This window comes from Sus scrofa, chromosome 13 (assembly GCF_054392235.1).
Source record: "Sus scrofa isolate SSC_HxYL_T2T_F1_AM1 chromosome 13, Sscrofa_HxYL_maternal_Yorkshire_Landrace_v2.0, whole genome shotgun sequence".
Classification (NCBI taxonomy): domain Eukaryota; kingdom Metazoa; phylum Chordata; class Mammalia; order Artiodactyla; family Suidae; genus Sus; species Sus scrofa.
Window position 1 is genome coordinate 207,650,994 of NC_139395.1, and position 18,884 is coordinate 207,669,877.

At 39.7% G+C, this 18,884-nt stretch overlaps 2 protein-coding genes across 4 annotated transcripts in view; one reads left to right on the forward strand and one right to left on the reverse strand.

The window, feature by feature from the left end:
* Window positions 1-148: 148 nt before the first annotated feature.
* N6AMT1 (N-6 adenine-specific DNA methyltransferase 1) lies at window positions 149-17,348 on the forward strand. Of its 3 annotated transcripts, none has more exons than XM_084991905.1 (6): window positions 149-517; window positions 2,790-2,876; window positions 3,666-3,756; window positions 10,085-10,168; window positions 14,889-15,030; window positions 16,386-17,348. In XM_084991905.1, coding segments are annotated over exons 2-6 (447 nt in total). In that variant the 5' UTR covers window positions 149-517; window positions 2,790-2,874; the 3' UTR covers window positions 16,514-17,348. The 3 variants fall into 3 exon arrangements, with proteins under 3 accessions (XP_084848031.1, XP_084848030.1, XP_084848029.1); XM_084991904.1 differs by having other exon boundaries at window positions 149-479; XM_084991903.1 differs by having other exon boundaries at window positions 149-316.
* Window positions 13,459-18,884, reverse strand: part of LTN1 (listerin E3 ubiquitin protein ligase 1) — a 98,737-nt gene continuing 93,311 nt past the window's right edge. Inside the window, exon 31 of the mRNA XM_084991873.1 lies at window positions 13,459-13,840. The gene's annotated coding sequence lies outside the window, so the exon portion shown is untranslated. The remainder of the gene's footprint in view (window positions 13,841-18,884) is intronic.

Consider the following 18,884-nt stretch of genomic DNA (forward strand, 5'->3'; position numbering starts at 1 on the left):
ATGTCTGTAGTTGCAGAGTATGCAACTTTCTACTTAAAATTTCCGACAGCAGCTACTAACAACCTGCGAGCTAAGCGACTCTCCGCCCCGGTGCCCCGCCTCCACCGGCGGGCTGGCGCCTTTGCACGTACGCATGCGCACCTCTGGCGCTTGCGCGTGAGGAGGAAGCGAGAAATATGGCGGCGCCGGCCCCGAGCTTCCCCACGCCAGAGTACGGGCATGTGGGCCGTGGCGTCTTCAGCGACGTGTACGAGCCCGCGGAGGACACGTTTCTGCTGCTGGACGCTCTTGAGGCGGCGGCGGCCGAATTCTCAGGGTGCGAGGAGGGCGAGGGTCCCCGCGGGAGAGGGCGAGGGAGTCCTGGAGAGGCGGCGGCGGAGGACCAAGGCAAGGACTGTCGCCGCCCTCCCCGGGAGGAGGCGGTGTCGGCCCGCTTGGCGACCAGCACACCGTACCTGAGGATTTTCCCGTAGAGAGACGTAAGCAGTGTGGCAAGCATCTATCCGCTTTTGCCAAAGTGGTGTCTTGGTTCCCGGAGGCCCCGTGCTTCCTTACCACGCCAGGATGTATCTTTCCCTTTCAGCTGTTAGTCTGGAGGGTATGTCCCCCTACGAGGAGCGGTATGGTGACACATTCAAAAAACAAAACTTTCCGAAAGCACTGCTTGAAAAAATTGTTAGGACAGTTTTTAGTAAATATCAATTTTTAGGAAGTATCTATGCTGCGTGGCACTGTTTAATTTACTCGGTGCTTAAAAGCATCCTCTAGCAGTGGAGGGGTGCAGAAAATGAAACGAGGGTGTGAAGTATTGGCGAGGGTGTGTAGGGGAGTGTATTTAAGCCCACTGAATAGCATACTCAGCTGTGTGGCACCAGCCCTTAGCCACATGTAGCTCCTCAAGTGTGACTAGTACTGAATTTTTCATTTAATGGTAAAAAAATGTAAAGTAAAATGCAGGTAGCCGCCTATAGAATTTACCCGAACACCCAGTAAAGTATTAAAATTGACTTTTTTAAGTACTCAGTGTAAATTATAAATTAATATGAAAAGAGTGAATATCTACATTGTCCTTTTTTTTTTTTTTTTCAACGAAAGACATTTGGGTAATTGGATTTATTTGGAGATCAAAACTTGAAATGGGTTTTCTCAGGATGAAACGGAGCTGTCAGTCTTCCAAAATCCGTATTATATTTATTTGTTTCTGTTGGTCAGATTTTTCCATATGTAAAATGCCCCAGCCCTCATTGAACTAGTTTTTCATTAGAAATAGTAGAACTTTTGGACATACTGGAATATAGAATGGAACAGTACTGTTTTTGTTTTATAACTTGTCTTTTATTCTCAAGATACCCCAGAAAGATTTACAAGCACAAATTGCCTTGCAAAGTATGCTGTAAAAGGAGTTGATTTTGTTTTAAAGCCTTGGATATTTCTGATCTTGGAATTCTAATTGTTTATGAGGGCATGATAGTTATTTTCAAATAGAAGCCGCCTGGTAGGATTCAAAAGACCTTCCTCCAGCACAATAAAGGCTTGTCTGATATGGAATGGTTCCAAAAGTTAGAAACCCCTAGAGTTTGTTGTTTTTGAGAGTTGTTGGGGAAGGTAGATGCTAGAGAGGCCCCTAAGTCCCATCCAGCCTTTTTCTGTAATGGGGATAATTGGGACCTTTGTTGGATATATAAGATTATAGGCAAGGACAAATACAGTAAAATCCAGAATTTATTATATTCAAGAGCACTCTTAAGAATATTATTAACATTCTAAGATCAGATACTTGGATATTTTCCCAATTTAGTGAAGAGGTGTACAAATTTGGAACTTCTTTGCCTAAGTCTGTTTATTAGTAGAACGGGGGAACTTTGCTTTCTCTGGGATATGCTGATGGATTTATGAATTACTTCAGTTTTTTGGGTTTATTTATTTATTTATTTATTTATTTATATTGCTTTTCAGGGCCACATTTGTGGCATTTGGAAGTTCCCAGGCCAGGTGTTGAATTGGAGCTACAACTGCAGCTGCCAGCCTACACCACAGCAACTCATAGCAACGCAGGATCCCCAACCCACCAACCAAGGCCAGGGATCGAACCCCAAATCATCATGGATACTAGTCAGATTCGTTTCTGTTGCACCACAACAGAGCTCCTGAATTACTTTATGATTTTTTTTTTTTTTTTTTTTGTTCCCAGGTTCCCAGGCTAGGGGTCCAGTTGGAGCTGTGGCTGCTGGCCTACACCACAACCACAGCAATGCCAGATCCTTAACCCACTGAGCAAGGCCAGGGATTGAACCTACAACCTCATGGTTCCTAGTCGGATTTGGTTCCGCTACGCTGAGACGGGAACTCCCAGGAGCTCCTGAATTACTTTAAAATGATAAAGAAAATAATTGTTCATATGTGAATATTGTAATAGTACAAACCCTAGCATTTTAGGAAATACCAAGTTTGGAGCTCCTTGTGAGAAGGGCTGATGTCTTCCATATTAATATTTCCAATCCTTAATTAATGTTATATAGTTTTTTATGTAATGTTTTATAGAAAAATTGAAAACTATTATATTACTATTTTACAGACTTAAATTACAAAATTTTAAGTTTTGAGCTCTGCGATATTAAAGAAGCAAAAAGTGGTTATCAGGAATTAGCTTATTTATAAATTTTTTATATTTCTATACATGTTGCAGGTGAAGGATGCTAGAGAATCCACATTAAAAGCAGCATGCTTTGTTTTCTCTTATGTATATTTTACTACAACTGTATAATACTTACTCTATTTTGGTTTTTTAGAGTGGAAATATGCCTTGAAGTAGGGTCAGGGTCTGGAGTGGTATCTGCGTTCCTAGCCTCTGTGATAGGTCCTCAGGCTTTGTACATGTAAGTATAAGTATCCAAAGTCATCCATATCATCTCTAAACTTGAATATGTAATTTTGTTATAAAAAAATTGGAAATTACTAATTTTTTTTTTTTTTTGTGTTTCTGCCTTTTCTAGGACCGCACCCGCAGCATATGGAGGTTCCCAGGCTAGGGGTCTAATCAGAGCTGTAGCGGCCAGCCTATGCCACAGCCACAGCAACGCCAGATCCAAGCCGTGTCTGTGACCCACACCACAGCTCACGGCAATGCCAGATTCTTAACCCACTGAGTAAGGCCAGGGATCGAACCCGCAACCTCGTGGTTCCTAGTTGGATTCGTTAACCACTGCGCCACAACAGGAACTCCTGAAATTTCTTTTTAGAATATTTGAGAATATAGAAAATACAAAGAAGAAAATAAATTTTCTTTATTCACCTATAAATTTTACCACAGGTAGTCCAAGTGTATTTCCTTCACTTTTTTAAAATTTCCTCTTTTTCATTTCATATTGTATCAGAAGCATTATCCTTTTAATTTTCATTTTTGTTAGCTATGTAGTATTCCTTCATTGGATTCATAATTTAATTCCTTCACATATTTATACTGATAAATGTATTCTTCTATTCTTAGACATTACATCAGTATAACAGTTTTTATTATCAATATAGTAAATCTTGCTTCTTTTTTTATTCATCATTACTAAAACATTCCAATTTTTTTTCTAAATCTGCTTGATGTAAAAAGAATGGAACATTCCTTGAATTTTTGTCCAGAGACATAGGATATAGTTTTTCTTTTCTGTTTATAGGTGCACTGATGTCAACCCTGAGGCAGCAGCCTGTACCCTGGAAACAGCACGCTGTAACAAAGTCCACATTCAACCAATAATTACAGATTTGGTAAGCTATTAGTCTTTGTCCAGTACTGTAATAATTAATTTTCTTTTCAAGTAAGTTAAGGTCAAGATGATTTAGGTCAAAGAAACTTGAGTGAGTAATTAACTTTTTTTCCTTTGCCGTACCTGTGGTGTGCAGAAGTTCCCAGGCCAGGGATCAAACCCAAGCCACAGTAGTGGCCAAAACCACTGCAGTGACAATGCCAAGTTCTTAACACACTGCACCATAGGGAACTCCTAGTTAATTAACTTTAACCTGCTAAACAAAGTAAATTCCAGGAGTTCTCTTGTGGCACAGCAGGTGAGGTGTTTATCACTGTAGCAGCTCAGGTCACTGCTGTGGCAAAGGTTCAGTCCCTGGCCCCGGAACTTCTACATGCCTCAGGTGTGGCCAAGAAAAGGAAAAAGAACACAAATAACAAATGTTGGGAGTTCCCATTGTGGTGCAGCAGAAATGGATCCAGCTAGTATCCTTGAGGATGTGGGTTCAATCCCTGGCCTCGCTCAGTGGGTTGATAAGGATCTGGTGTTGCCATGAACTGTGGTGTAGGTCAAAGACAGCTCAAATCTGGAGTTGCTGTGGCTGTGGCATAAGCAGGCAGCTATAGCTTGGATTCGACCCTTAGCCTAGGAACTTCAATATGCCGTGGGTGAGGCCCTAAAAAAGCAAAAAAAAAAACAGAAACAAACGTAAATGTTGGCAAGGATGTGAAGAAAAGGGAACTCTTACATAATGTAAATTGGTACAGCCACTATAGAAAACAGTATGGAGGTTCCTCCAAAACTAAAAATAGAACTAATACATGACCCAGAAATTCTACTCTTGGGTATATATCTAAAGAAAATGGGGAGTTCCCATTGTGGCGCAGTGGTTAACGAATCCGACTAGGAACCATGAGGTTGTGGGTTCGGTCCCTGCCCTTGCTCAGTGGGTTAACGATCCGGCGTTGCCGTGAGCTGTGGTGTAGGTTGCAGACGCGGCTCAGATCCCGAGTTGCTGTGGCTCTGGTGTAGGCCGGCAGCTACAGCTCCGAATAGACCCCTAGCCTGGGAATCTCCATATGCCAAGGGAGCAGCCCAAGAAATGACAAAAAAAAAAAAAAGAAAATGGAAACACTACTTTGAAAAGATACATGCACCCCAGTGTTCATAGTAACATTGTTTACAATTGCCAAGCCATATGGAAGCCACCAAGTGTCCATCAACAGATGAATGGATAAAGAAGCTGAGGTGGAGAAATACGATGGAAGACTACTTAACCAAAAAAAAAAGCAAAGTAAATTCTTGACTGATATAATCCATCTTTTCCACAATTCAAAGAAACTTCCTATTGGCTTATGTCGATGAGACATCCTTCAGTCAGAAATAAAGAGAATCCGGGAGTTCCCGTCGTGGCACAGTGATTAACAAATCCGACTAGGAACTGAGGTTGCGGGTTCGGTCCCTGCCCTTGCTCATTGGGTTAAGGATCCACCGTTGCCGTGAGCTGTGGTGTAGGTTGCAGACGCGGCTCGGATCCCTCATTGCTGTGGCTCTGGCTTAGGCCGGCGGCTACAGCTTCAATTCGACCTCTAGCCTGGGAACCTCCATATGCCGCAGAAGCGGCCCAAAAAATAGCAAAAAGACAAAAAAAAAAAAAGAAATGCAGAGAATCCATCAAACTGGCTTAAATAACAAGAGTGGATTGTTTGAAGCACAGCTGGCTTGAGGAACTCAAATAGTTACAAGGATCTTTCTTCTTAGCTCTACATTTCTCTCTAGTGGGCTTTTCCTCGCAGTCTTTCCCTTCATGGTAACAAGATGATTACATGTCCTTATTTCTCAGTATCCTCTGTGAAACTAGAAAATTCTATTCAGTTACTCTGGCAAAAGCCCCAGAATGGGTATCATTTGTATCAACTTTGGTCATATACCTATCTCTTAATGTCTTGCTTTGATCAAGGGGGACTGGAATATGGACATGATTGGCTTAAACCTGAGCCTCACTCTGGCAGCTGGACTGGGATAAACCCTACCCAAGCCACTGGACTGAGAATGAGAGGAGGTAGTTTTCCCAATGAAAGTCAAGGAGATGTAATCAGGAAAAAAAAAGGCAGAAAAGGGTGTTCCTGTTGTGACTCAGTAGTAACAAATCTGACTAGTAATATCCATGAGGACTCAGGTTCAATTCCTGCCCTCGCTCAGTCGGTTAAGAATCCAGCGTTGCTGTGAGCTGTGGTGTAGGTCACAGGTGCGGCTCCAATCTGGTGTTGTTGTGGCTGTGGTGTAGGCCAATTGAACCCCTAGCTTGGGAACTTAGGTGTGGCCCTAAAAAAGCAAAAAAATAAAAGAAAAAAAGCGGAATGGATCCTAGGCAGATAAAAACAACGAATGACAACTACAGAACCATCATTTTAAGTAACACATCGTACGTTTTTCAGTTACAGTTTCTAAAATATTTCAGATTATATTGGTAAGATTTGGATAATTTTGAACTTATTTTTAGTTATAAATGTGAATGTCTCTTCATAAGCAAAAATCATGATAGCATGTACCATATAGGTGTAAGAAAGAAAAACCACTTTCCATGCTTCTTGACCTCTATTATTCTTTTTTTTCTTTTTCTTTTTTTCTTTTTGTCTTTTTAGGGCTGCACCCACAGCATATGGAGGTTCCCAGGCTAGGGGTCAGATCAGAGCTATGAGGGATCTGAGCCACATCTGATGTGACCATGCCAGATCCTTACCCCTCTGAACAAGACCAGGGGTTGAATCTGCATCCTTATGGATACTATGTCAGGTTCTTAACCTGCTCAGCCACAACAGAACTCCATTGTTTTTTTCTTTTGTATTTTGGTTTTGTTTTTGTTTTTTTTTGCCTTTTTTGCCTTTTCTAGGGCTGCTCCTGCAGCATGTGGAGGTTCCCAGGCTAAGGGTCCAATCAGAGCTGTAACCGCTGGCCTATGCCAGAGCCACAGCAGCTCGGGATCCGAACCTCATCAGCTCACGGCAACGCTGGATCCTTAACCCACTGAGCAATGCCATGGATCGAACCCAAAACCCTATGGTTCCTAGTCGGATTCGTTAACCACTGAGCCACGATGGGAACTCCTCCACTTTATTTTTAACTCCATGACTTTCTATTTGTTTAATATCAGTTTTTTTCCTTTATTTAAAATCTAGTACTGAAATAATTACTAGTATATAGAACCTCAAGGCCATCATAAATAGTTACAGAGCAAATTCTTTTCTAATTTCGTCATTCACATTTTTGGAAAATTACATTTTGAATTCATTTTACAGTTGGGAAACTTAATTTCTTTATAGGATTGAAAATAGCTTCTGGTTATTTCCAATATAATTCCTCATTCTCCAGTGTTAGTAGAAGGAAGAGCAGATTACCTAGTTACCTTTCTGCTTGCAGAGAAAGATGTACCTCAATCACTTCCCTCAAAATAATCATCTCTTCTCTTTTTAAATGAGTAGAAAAAGGAAAGTTACCTTTTTCGTTTTTTTTCTTTTCTTTTTTCTTTTTATGGCTGCACCTATGGCACATGGAATCTCCCAGGCCAGGGGTCGACTCAGAGCTGTAGCTGCCAGCCTGTGCCACAGCAACACCAGATATGAGCCACATCCACAACCCAAACTACAGCTCACAGCAATGCCAGATCCTTTAACCCCCTGAGCGAGGCCAAGGATGGAACTGTATCCTCATGGATACTAGTTCTTAACTTGTTTAGCCACAATGCGAATGCCAAGAAAAATTACCTTTTAAGAGTAATATATCTTTTTTCTTTCTTTTTATGGCCACACCTGCAATTCCCAGGCTAGGGGCTGAATTGGAGCTGCAAGCTGAGGCCTACGCTGGATCTGAGTCGCATCTCTGACCTAAGCCGCAGTTTGCAGTAACATGGGATCCTTAACCCACTGAGCAAGGCCATGGATTGAAGCTGCATCCTCACAGATATATCAAGTCCTTAACCCACCGAGCCACAGTGGGAATGCCAAGGGCACTGTGTCTTTAAAGATACTATTCATGTGCTTTGAATTGCATAGTTGACAGGATTATTAAGACCATACAAATGAGATTGCTCTCAATAAGTAGATAAGGTCAGAACAGTGTCTGGTGATGTATGTAAATAGCCCAGTGATAACCAAATACTTGAATGGTAATACTGAGTATTAAGTAATTTTGAATCACATAATATAAAATCTGTTCCCTCCTTAATTCTTTTTCAGCCATTCTGATTTCATCTAAAGAGAAGGTCTCAGTTTGGTGCTATTCTTTGATACCTTTTAAATACTTAGAAATGCCCCTTTAACAAAGAGGATAAGCCTGGGTCACTCTTAGACTGGCCCTAGTAACTAACAACATTTTTCATTTATATTGCATTTATTCTTGTAGTAATTTATTTATATTTCCAGGAAGGAATATGGATTGTCCACTTACAGCAGTAATGTAAATCTCCCTTTATAGCAAATTTAACACAGAAAGGTTTATTCAAAGAAATATATCCAGTAAATGATGGCAGGTACCTGTGCACATATGGGAAAATTGTGAGAATGTTAATAAAATAACTCACACTGTGGACACTGCCTTGGGGTACTTCAGTTAGTTACTCCATCTCAAGAAACAGGGTTGGTGAGTTCCTGTTGTGACTCAGCAGGTTAAGAACCTGACTTCTCTGTGAGAATCTGAGTTGAATCCCTGGCCTGGCTCAGTGGCTTAAGGATCCAGCGTTGCCACAAGCTGCAGCATAGGTTACAGATGTGGCTCAGATTTGGTGTTGCCTCACCTGCAGATCCATTCAGTGGTGTAGGCCTCAGCTGTAAATCCACTTTGACCCTTAGCCCTGGAACTTTCATATGCCATAGAGGCATTCGTTTAAAAAAAAAAAAAGAAGAACGAAAGAAACAGGGTTGGAATTCATAGTTAAGAGTTGGTGTAAACTGATAGTTGAAGGAAATGGCTTTAGGGGTGAGAACTTATCCAAATACAGTATTTTTACCTAACTGCCCGTGAGGGTATAGGATGATATCATCAGACATAATTTTTAAAATACTTAAGTATTTAATTCAATCAAAGGAATACTTTAAATGATATTTTGCCCGACCTGAACTTTCTTCTTTTTTTTTTTTTTTTTAGGGCCACATCCTTGGCATATGGAGGCTCCCAGGCTAGGGGTCGAATCTGAGCTACAGCTGCTGGCCTATGCCAGAGCCATAGCAACTCGGGATCCAAGCCATGTCTGCGACCTACACCGAAGTTCACAGCAATGCCGGATCCTTAACCCTCTGAGCAAGGCCAGGGATTGAAATCGCTAGGATGCTAGTCAGGTTCGTTAACCACTGAGCCACAATGGGAACTACATGCACTTTCTTTAAGAATACATTTTTCAGGAGTTCCCTTCATGGCTCAGTGGAAACAAATCTAACTATCATCCATGAGGACGCAGGTTCGATCCCTGGCCTTGCTCAGTGAGCTATGGTGTAGGTTGCAGACGCGGCTCGGATCTCGAGTTGCTGTGGCTGTGGTGTAGGCCAGCAGCTACAGCTTCGATTTGACCCCTAGCCTGGGAACCTCTATATGCCTCAAGTGCAGTCTTTAAAAGACAAAAAAAAATCTTCATTTAACTTAGGGTATTTACTCCTACTGCTTATATTCTGTCTGCCAGGAGAAACCAGTTGGGCTTTGCAAATTAAAAAATAAATAAATAAATACATTTTTCCTGTCGTTCCACAGAAAATTGTATCCAGATCAAAGACTTATATAATGCCAGGCAACTGATGTTTTTGGTGTCTCTTCCCACTATTTCTAGTCATTTCTTTCTTTGATATCTGTTTCAGCCACTATATTTACAAGTAATTAAAGAAGTAGAACAAGAAAATCCCATCTTCTGGTATTTTTGTCATATATATGTTTTCTATCATCTTGTCAAACATTTTCCTTGGTTATAGAAAATAAATGTTTAACTTAGCAGCTATAACTTTATAGTTGTGTACAAATTTACATAGAATATATAAGAGCTTGCCTCCTTATTTTATCTCCTGAAAGTGAGCCCAGAGTGTAAATATGTGAGCTGTTGAAGAGCAGAGATTTTCTTGAACTTTTTTGTTCATTCTGATAAATAATTTCCTTATTTTTAGGTAAACTCATATAATTTTTATCTGAGTGAAAGTCTAAAAATATTTAGTCTCCATTTCTGTCTTAAGTTTTGGCCCTTTAACACATTTTTTTCTAAAAACATGAGAGAGTATTTTTAAAGACTGATTGATCTGTCTATTCATCTATTTATTTATTTATTTATTTATTTATTTTGGGGTCTAGCTTAAAGTTCTATTTCAAACATTTAGGTCAAAGGCTTGCTACCAAGATTGAAGGAAAAAGTTGATCTTCTGGTGTTTAATCCCCCCTATGTAGTGACTCCATCTGCAGAGGTAAGACAGATACAAAATTTAATTGCTAATATTTTCAGCTATTTTCTATCTAAAATCAAGTCTACATCATTGTATACCAATCAGCTGCTAATTTAACACAAACTGCTCTGATTTTACTCATTACTGACAATTATTAGAATAAGAAAGGAACCAAAAATTAATGGAAATACAAACTGTGACCCATATCCATTCTTAAAAACCCCATTCAGTTCAGGCCATAGTGTTTAAATACGTATATGTGTGTATCCTTTATCATGAATAATAAATTTGCAAACAAAATGTTTTTATCAACATTAAATTCACATAAGAATTCTTTCTGGGAGTTCCCGTCGTGGCGCAGTGGTTAACGAATCCGACTAGGAACCATGAGGTTGCGGGTTCGGTCCCTGCCCTTGCTCAGTGGGTTAACGATCCGGCGTTGCCGTGAGCTGTGGTGTAGATTGCAGACTCGGCTTGGATCCCGCGTTGCTGTGGCTCTGGTGTAGGCCGGTGGCTGCAGCTCCGATTCAACCCCTAGCCTGGGAACCTCCATATGCCGCGGGAGCGGCCCAAGAAATAGCAACAACAACAACAACAGGAGTTCCCGTCGTGGCGCAGTGGTTAACGAATCCGACTAGGAACCATGAGGTTGCGGGTTCGGTCCCTGCCCTTGCTCAGTGGGTTAACGATCCGGCGTTGCCATGAGCTGTGATGTAGGTTGCAGACGCGGCTTGGATCCCGCGTTGCTGTGGCTCTGGCGTAGGCTGGTGGCTACAGTTCCAGTTGGACCCCTAGCCTGGGAACCTCCATGTGCCGCGGGAGCGGCCCAAGAAATAGCAAAAAAAAGACAAAAAAAAAAAAAAAAAGAATTCTTTCTGAAAATCTCAGGTTTCCTTCTTTCACATTTCAGGTAGGAAAAAGGTATAACCTTGAAATATGTGGTTGGAAAATTTTCAGTGAAGAGGTAAACCATATGAACCACTTCCCAAAGAGAGAGAATGGTCAAAGTTTAATAATGGATGAAAGCTAGCTTTCCTTTGAATTACTGTAATTATCTTACTCTTCGATGATCCATCTCTGGCAAGGCTGATAAGAATTACATTCACCTCTACCAAGATGGGTAAAGTCTACCTTGCTGCTGTTACTACTAAAAAGCTGTTGTTCCCCTGACATGAATGAACTCCTATGAGAAGTCATTGTCATAAGTGGATAGCAGTGGATAGAAATGCAGTTTAATAAAACTCTTTAGGAAAGCACTATAGGAATAAATACCAAGAGTGACAGAAATGTTTTAGTCTAATAATCTGTCTTTGAGATCCAACTTAGGAAAATAATTCAACAATAGAATAAAAATTATAACTTAAAAAATGTTTATTGCACTTTTATTTATAATGGCAAAAAAAATGAACCTATACCTATAACCAAAGAGAAACAATTGGAATTAAATCATGGTTTATCACGTCTACCAACTGCTGGGAAGACTAGTGAATGAAGAGGAGATTCTGTGAACCTGGTCACCCTTTCCCCCATGTTCCTCCTACCAAGCTGTATGCTTGCTTAGCTACTGGGGCATATAGGTTATTGAGGATAGGCAGTGCTTTGGGCTCTGTCACAGTTCTAACAGCGAGTGTTAGGATGTCCATTAGCTGAGCAGTTACCTGGAGAGCAGGATTAAAATGCAGTACAACAAAGGACTTCCTGTCGTGGTGCAGTGGTTAAGAATCCGACTAGGAACCATGAGGTTGCGGGTTCAATCCCTGGCCTCACTCAGTGGGTTAAGGATCCAGCGTTGCCATGAGCTGTGGTGTAGGTTGCAGACGCGGCTCGGATCCCGTGTTGCTGTGGCTGTGGCGTAGGCCAGCGGGCTACAGCTCCATTTCGACCCCTAGCCTGGGAACCTCGACATGCCGCGGGAAGTGGCCCTAGAAAAGGCAAAAAGACCAAAAAAAAAAAAAAAAAAGCAGTAAAACAAAGATTTCTTGGAGCTTAAAAACCTGTTCTAATTAACCTGTTTAATTCTAAAAGAGAATGTAGTCTCTGTCAAGACTTGAATCAGCGGTGTGGAAACCAAATGAAAGAAATATTTCAGTGCATAGAGCATAAGATAAAAAAAAGAAATCACAAAGGCAAAATTTAAGAGACTTAGAGGTTAGATTCAGGAGAAATAATATACAAGTAATAAGAATTTGTGCATATAGCAAGTTGTGGCTGTACTTACTATTACATCCCTAAACACGAGGTTAGGTACTGTTGGTTTGTACTCATGACCTATAAAAGATCAAGAGCAGGCACCTCGAGACCCAGGTAGCAGGCAGTCAGCAGACCACCAAACCCAGCTCCTCCTTCTGAAGATGGAAACCTTCCTTCTGTGGCCTGTGAGAATGTGGGTGGTCCTCCTGGAGGGCCATCTCTAGTGTAGGCAGACACACCTGGCTGGCATCCCTGGGGAGGCATGTAAACAGGGTCCAGCTCAGGGGACTCTTAGTCCGCACTGAAACAGCATGACAAGGGAAAGGCTGCCGTATCCACACAGTCTGTCTACAGATCACTTTACCTATGAAGCATCCAGAAAATGGGCTCCACCAAAATAAGGGAGTAAGCTAAGAAGGAGGAAGACATGAGCCCCAGAAAAAGGGAATTCTAGGAATGCTAGGAAAGGAAATCTCCAGGAGGAAAGTCTTGACAAAAAACAGAGGAACTGATAAATTCTCTAATGCGATTACTTTATGGAAAATAATATTGAGAGGCTTATGATAAATATGAGAATAATTTAAATTAGACACAAAATGTTAAGCAAGTAGACCTACTGAATGCTCATCAATAGCTAAATAAGATATACTTTTCCATCATAAAGTATTATGCAGTCATTAAAAAGGAAATTACAAATATACCTGATCACATGAAGAGATTTCTATAAGATATTGTTAAGTGAGAAAAGCAAATATAGGGTAAGACTGTACATATAATCCTATCTTTGTAAATATCCACATGTTATAAAACAGAGAAAAGAGAAAACTGTGTGTGTGAACATGGGTTGGGGAGGCAGACAACAAGGAAAGTAAAACAGGAAAGTACTTTTTTTTTCTTTATATGGCTGCACCTTCAGCGTATGGAAGCAGGCTAGGGGTCGAATAAGAGCTGCAGCTGCTGGCCTACGCCACAGCCACAGCAATGTGGGATTTGAGCCACCCCTTCTTGTGGCAACACTGGATCTTTAACCTACTGAGCGAGGTCAGGGACCAAACTCACATCCTCCTGGACACTGCCAGGTTCTTAACCTGCTGAGCTACAGTGGGATCTCCAAAAGTACATTTTCTTAAAACAGGTTGATAAAAGCATTTATTTGTAAAATTAGAAGTATACATGGTTATACGTATAAGTAATTTTTAATAGGGAAATATATGCCATGATAAATGAATAAAAGCAGAATATACAATTGTATGTAAATAATTTAAAGCATGGACAAAAGCCATTGAAAGGATTAGGAAGTTCTTTTGTGGCTCAGCAGGTTAAGAACCCGACTAGTAGCCATGAGGAATTGGATTCAATCCCTGCCCTCGCTCAGTGGGTAAAGGATCCAACATTGCCACAAGCTGTGGTTGGTTGTAGGTCACAGATGCAGCTCAGATCTGGTGTTGCTGTACCGTAGGCCAGCAGCTGCAGCTCTGATTTGACCTCTTGCCAGGTGCATTCCTAAAAAGGAAAAAAAAAAAAAAGGATTAGGAAGAAAATAATTGTATTAGGGTTTATTTTTTTTTATTTTTATTTTTTTGTCTTTTTGCTATTTCTTTGGCCGCTCCCGCGGCATATGGAGGTTCCCAGGCTAGGGGTCTAATAGGAGCTGTGGCCACCAGCCTACGCCAGAGCCACAGCAACGCAGGATCCGAGCCGCGTCTGCAATCTACACCACAGCTCACAGCAACGCCGGATCGTTAACCCACTGAGCAAGGGCAGGGACCGAACCCGCAACCTCATGGTTCCTAGTCGGATTCGTTAACCACTGCGCCATGACGGGAACTCCTGTATTAGGGTTTAAAGTGGTTTTGAGTAATATCTTCAAAGTATTCCTTAATTTTAGAAACCATATATGTGATAAAGATCTAAAGATTTTTAGTACTATATAAACGCTCATGGGCTTTGTTTCTATAAGATAATTAGGGTATTATACGAACAAAAATGCCTCAATATACCTTTATATAATAAATGTTTCTTTAAAAACGCTATGTGATTTTTACTGTCAGTAATCTAGAAGAGGTCCAGATACAATGGGACATTTTGAAACATTGTTTCTAAGAAGTAGATGTCTCATAACACAAGTTCTCCCTTCTAGTTTCTTCCTAATTGTACTATATTAAGTATAAGAATTTAAACAACATATTAATAGTAGCAGCTATTATTAAGCCCTTAATTTGTGCAGGGCCCTGTTCTTACAGTTTAAATATACTTCCTCAGTTATTCCTGATGGACAAAAATATTTTTTCATCATTTTCCTAATTTTATAGATGAAATTGTTATTTTTCTAATTTCACAGATAAGAGAGGAAATTAATTCATCAAGATTACAGACTTACATAAGGTCACACAAACTAGGAGATCATGGGGCTCAGATTTAACTTTACTGCCACCTCATCAGCAGTAAAATACAAAATATATACCTTTTTGGTGAATATTACTTGTCCAAAAGATTCAGCTTTTTAAATATAGCTTAACTCAAAATAGACAATCTTTCTAATTGGTCACAGGTAGGGAGTCACGGGATAGAAGCAGCTTGGGCTGGTGGCAGAAATGGTCGTGAAGTAATGGACAGATTCTTTCCACTGGCTCCGGAGCTCCTTTCACCAAGAGGATTATTCTATTTAGTTACCATTAAAGAAAACAATCCAGGTAATACAGACCTGTGTGTCTTTTAAGCATCTACTTAGCTGAAATCAAGGTCAATTATGTCAAAGACTGACTTATAAAGTAACCTGGAATGTGAATGAATGTCATCACTGACAATAGCTAAGACAGACAACATTCATGCTGACAAAGAGAGATTTTTAAGAGGCAGGCTTTTCTGGTTTTAAAGAGTGTTGTCTTTTTTGTGTTGGGGGGGGAGTTTTTTTCCCTAATTTACAAAGTAATATTCAAATACAGAGTCTGTAATTTCTTCTTTGAATGCTCCCTCTCAGTACTGTCAGTTTTCTCTCCATCTGCTAGTCTTCACATCCTTGACAGTTCTGCTATAAACTCCTTAGTTCATCTGAAGTTTTATCATGAAAGGTATCTCCTGATATTAATTTTAATATCTTGATTTTCAGATTACTTAGCAACTACATTGACCATAATCTTTCTTCTGTTTTCTGTACATCTCAGGTTTGATTTTTAGTTTATATTCTCAGTCCTTCAAACCACATCATAATTACTAGAGCTTTTTGGTTTGGTTGTTTTGAGGGGCTTTGTTTTGGTTTTTTTTTTTTTTTTTTTTAATATCTCCCCTTTTCTTGTTTGGTCCTTTTAATGTTACTTATTTACAAAAGGAAGGTATTGCTTTTTTCACTACTCCCGAAAGAAAAAAGCTATTTCATTCACTGCCAGTATTCAAAGTTGTTATATTGTTTGCCCATACCCTCAGCAGTTTTCATCGAAAGGAAGGATATAGGACAGAGACTAGAGCCAAGCAACTAAAAAGTGAACCAATTACTGTAATAACAAGTATAATTTTTTCTTTCTTTTTAACTTTTAGGGTTGCACCTGCAGCATATGGAAGTTCCCAGGCTAGGGGTGGAATCATAGCTATAGCTACTTGCCTACACCACAGCCACAGCAACATGGGATCCCAGCCCATTGATCAAGACCAGGGATTGATCCTGCATCCTCATGGATAACTAGTTGGGTTGTAACCTGCTGAGCCACAAAAGGAACTCCATAACAAGTGTGATTAATATTTCTGTTGAGTCCAGAGTAGGCTACCACTGAAAAACACTCATTCGGTCTTATTAAAATTGTCAGCAACACCCTGAAAATACAAACTGTTTTCATCCATATGAAGTCCAAGTTCACTTTGATAGAAATTACATGGTATATGCTCTTTTCTCAGATGACTAGAACTTATAGTCTGTTTATCATCTTATTAAACTGCTTAGTGATTATATACACTTCAGCAAATGATTTGATTGGATTTTACTTAAACTGCTTAGTAATTATATACACTTCAGCAAATGATTTGATTGGATTTTACCTTTTAATTTTCATTTTAGAAGAAATTTTGAAAACAATGAAGACAAAAGGTCTCCAAGGAACCACTGTACTTTCCAGGCAAGCAGGCCAAGAAATGCTTTCAGTCCTCAAGTTCACTAAGTCCTCATCTACAGTGTGCGCCACGTAAAGCTGAATGCATTCAGCATATTTTGAAACTGAAGTTATTTCTTGGTTAGCAAGTAAAATTGTCAGAAATTTGTCATATAGAAAAAGAAGAGTAGGGCATTTCCTTTTACCATGGAATCAGGTCTACAGAAATATTTGCACAAATGCAGGTAAAAAATTTATATTTTATATATATATATTCATATATACATATATATTTATATATACATATGCAGTTTACATATATATATTATATGTGGAGTATGTATTATAAAAGTTGTATTTATATTATATATGAGAGGATGTTCATTTCAGCATTAGTTGTAATAGGAAAACAATGAGGTAACCTAAATGTCCATCAGCAAAGGGGTTGGTAAAATAAATCACAGTATATTCATGTTATTGAACATGAGTGAATATCTAGCCATTATACATGTCAGAGGGGGTCCCTTGTGATGCAGCAGATTAAGGATCCAGCACTGTCACTGGAGCAGCTCAAGTTGCTGCTGTGGCATGGGTTTGATCCCTGGCCCAGGAACTTCCACATGCCCCAGGGGCAGCCAAAAGATTAAAGGAAAAAAAAAAAAAACCAACCATGAGTGAGGTCTGTTTATGCTGAACCAGAAGGGCCTTAGGATGTACTGTTGAGTTGTGAAAAAAATGCACATTGCAAAATATTATTAAGCTATATGTATATTTTGAAAAATTAACAAAGAGTCTATGTGTGTATGTATATATAAGACATTCTTAGAAGCTAAACAACAACTGGGAATAGAGGAACTTTGATTCTTTTTGTACAATGACGATGTATCGCTTATATAAGTAAAAATTTTTTATTTAAAAAAATTTCAACTTTATATTCTGCTTGCTTCTTGCTTATTATCTCTATTCTCTGTTATTTAGAATGGCTTCTGCCTCCACTCTTCTCCCTGGTCACATTTTCCTACTTTTTAACTTATATCATGTATTTCTATTTTCTTGTATATATAGTGTAAACTATTTTCCTGTTTTTCTTAGATCAAGGAGAGTTGTAAGTAAACTCACCACTCAGTCACATTTTTAAGAGCTCACATGTATATTTCAAGAAATGTCGGAGTTCCCGTCGTGGCGCAGTGGTTAATGAATCCGCCTAGGAACGATGAGGTTGCGGGTTTGATCCCTGGCCTTGCTCAGTGGGTTAAGGATCTGGCGTTGCCGTGAGCTGTGGTGTAGGTTGCAGACGTGGCTCGGATCCCACGTTGCTGTGGCTCTGGTGTAGGACAGTGGCTACAGCTCCAATTAGACCCTAGCCTGGGAACCTCCAATATGCCACGGGAGCGGCCCAAAGAAATAGCAAAAAGACAAAAAAAAAAAAAAAAGAAATGTCATTACCTTTACTAAATTTAAGAACCTCCTCTGTAACTTACCCATTTAAAAATATACAGTTCTTCCAGAAATAAAACTATCACTATTTGCAGGTGAAATAAAACTATCACTATTTGCAGGTGACATGATACTATACTTAGAGAATCCTAAAGACTCTACCAGAAAACTGTTAGAGCTCATCCATGAATTTGGCAAAGTTGCAGGATACAAAATTAATACACAGAAATTGATGGCATTTCTGTACACTAACAATGAAAGATAAGAGAAATTAGAGAAGCAGTCCCATTTACCATCACATCCAAAAAAATAAAATACCTAGGAGTAAACCTACCTAAAGAGTCAAAAGACCTGTACTCTGGAAACTATAAGACACTGATGAAAGACATCAAAGATGACACAAATAGATGGAAAGACATAATACCATGCTCTTGGATTGGAAGAGTTAATATCAAAATGACTGTACTGCCTAAGGCAATATGCAGATTGAGTGCTATCCCTATCAAATTACCAAGGTCATTTTTCACAGAACTCAAAATATTTTAAAGTTTATTTGGAAGCACAAAAGACCCAGAATAACCAAAGACATCCTGAAAAAGAAAAATGGAGCTGGAGGAATCAGGCTTCTGGACTTCAGACTATATTACAAAGCAACAATCACCAAAACTGTATGGTACTGGCACAAAGACAGAAATATAGATCAGTGGAACAGGATAGAAAGCCCAGAATTAAACTCACACCTACAGCCAACTAATCTATGACAAAGGAGGCAAGAATATACATTGGAGAAAAGACAGCTTGTTCAGTAAGTGGTGCTGAGAAAACTTGACAGCCACATGGAAAACAATGAAATTAAAACACTCCCTGATACCATACACAAAAATAAACTCCAAATGGATTAAAGACCTAGATACAAGACCAGACACTATAAAACTCTTAGAGGAAAACATAGGCGAAACACTCTGGCATAAACAACAGTAACATCTTCTCAGATCCACCCCTTAAAGACAGTAAAAACAAAAATAAACAAA

Bases quoted from the DNA above. Each gene is read 5' to 3' on its own strand.
- N6AMT1 (XM_084991903.1), top strand. From the start codon at position 177: ATGGCGGCGCCGGCCCCGAGCTTCCCCACGCCAGAGTACGGGCATGTG. The intron at 317-2,789 runs GTGCGAGGAGGG...TTGGTTTTTTAG, and splicing joins GCGGCGGCCGAATTCTCAGG to AGTGGAAATATGCCTTGAAG. The intron at 10,169-14,888 runs GTAAGACAGATA...AATTGGTCACAG, and splicing joins TAGTGACTCCATCTGCAGAG to GTAGGGAGTCACGGGATAGA.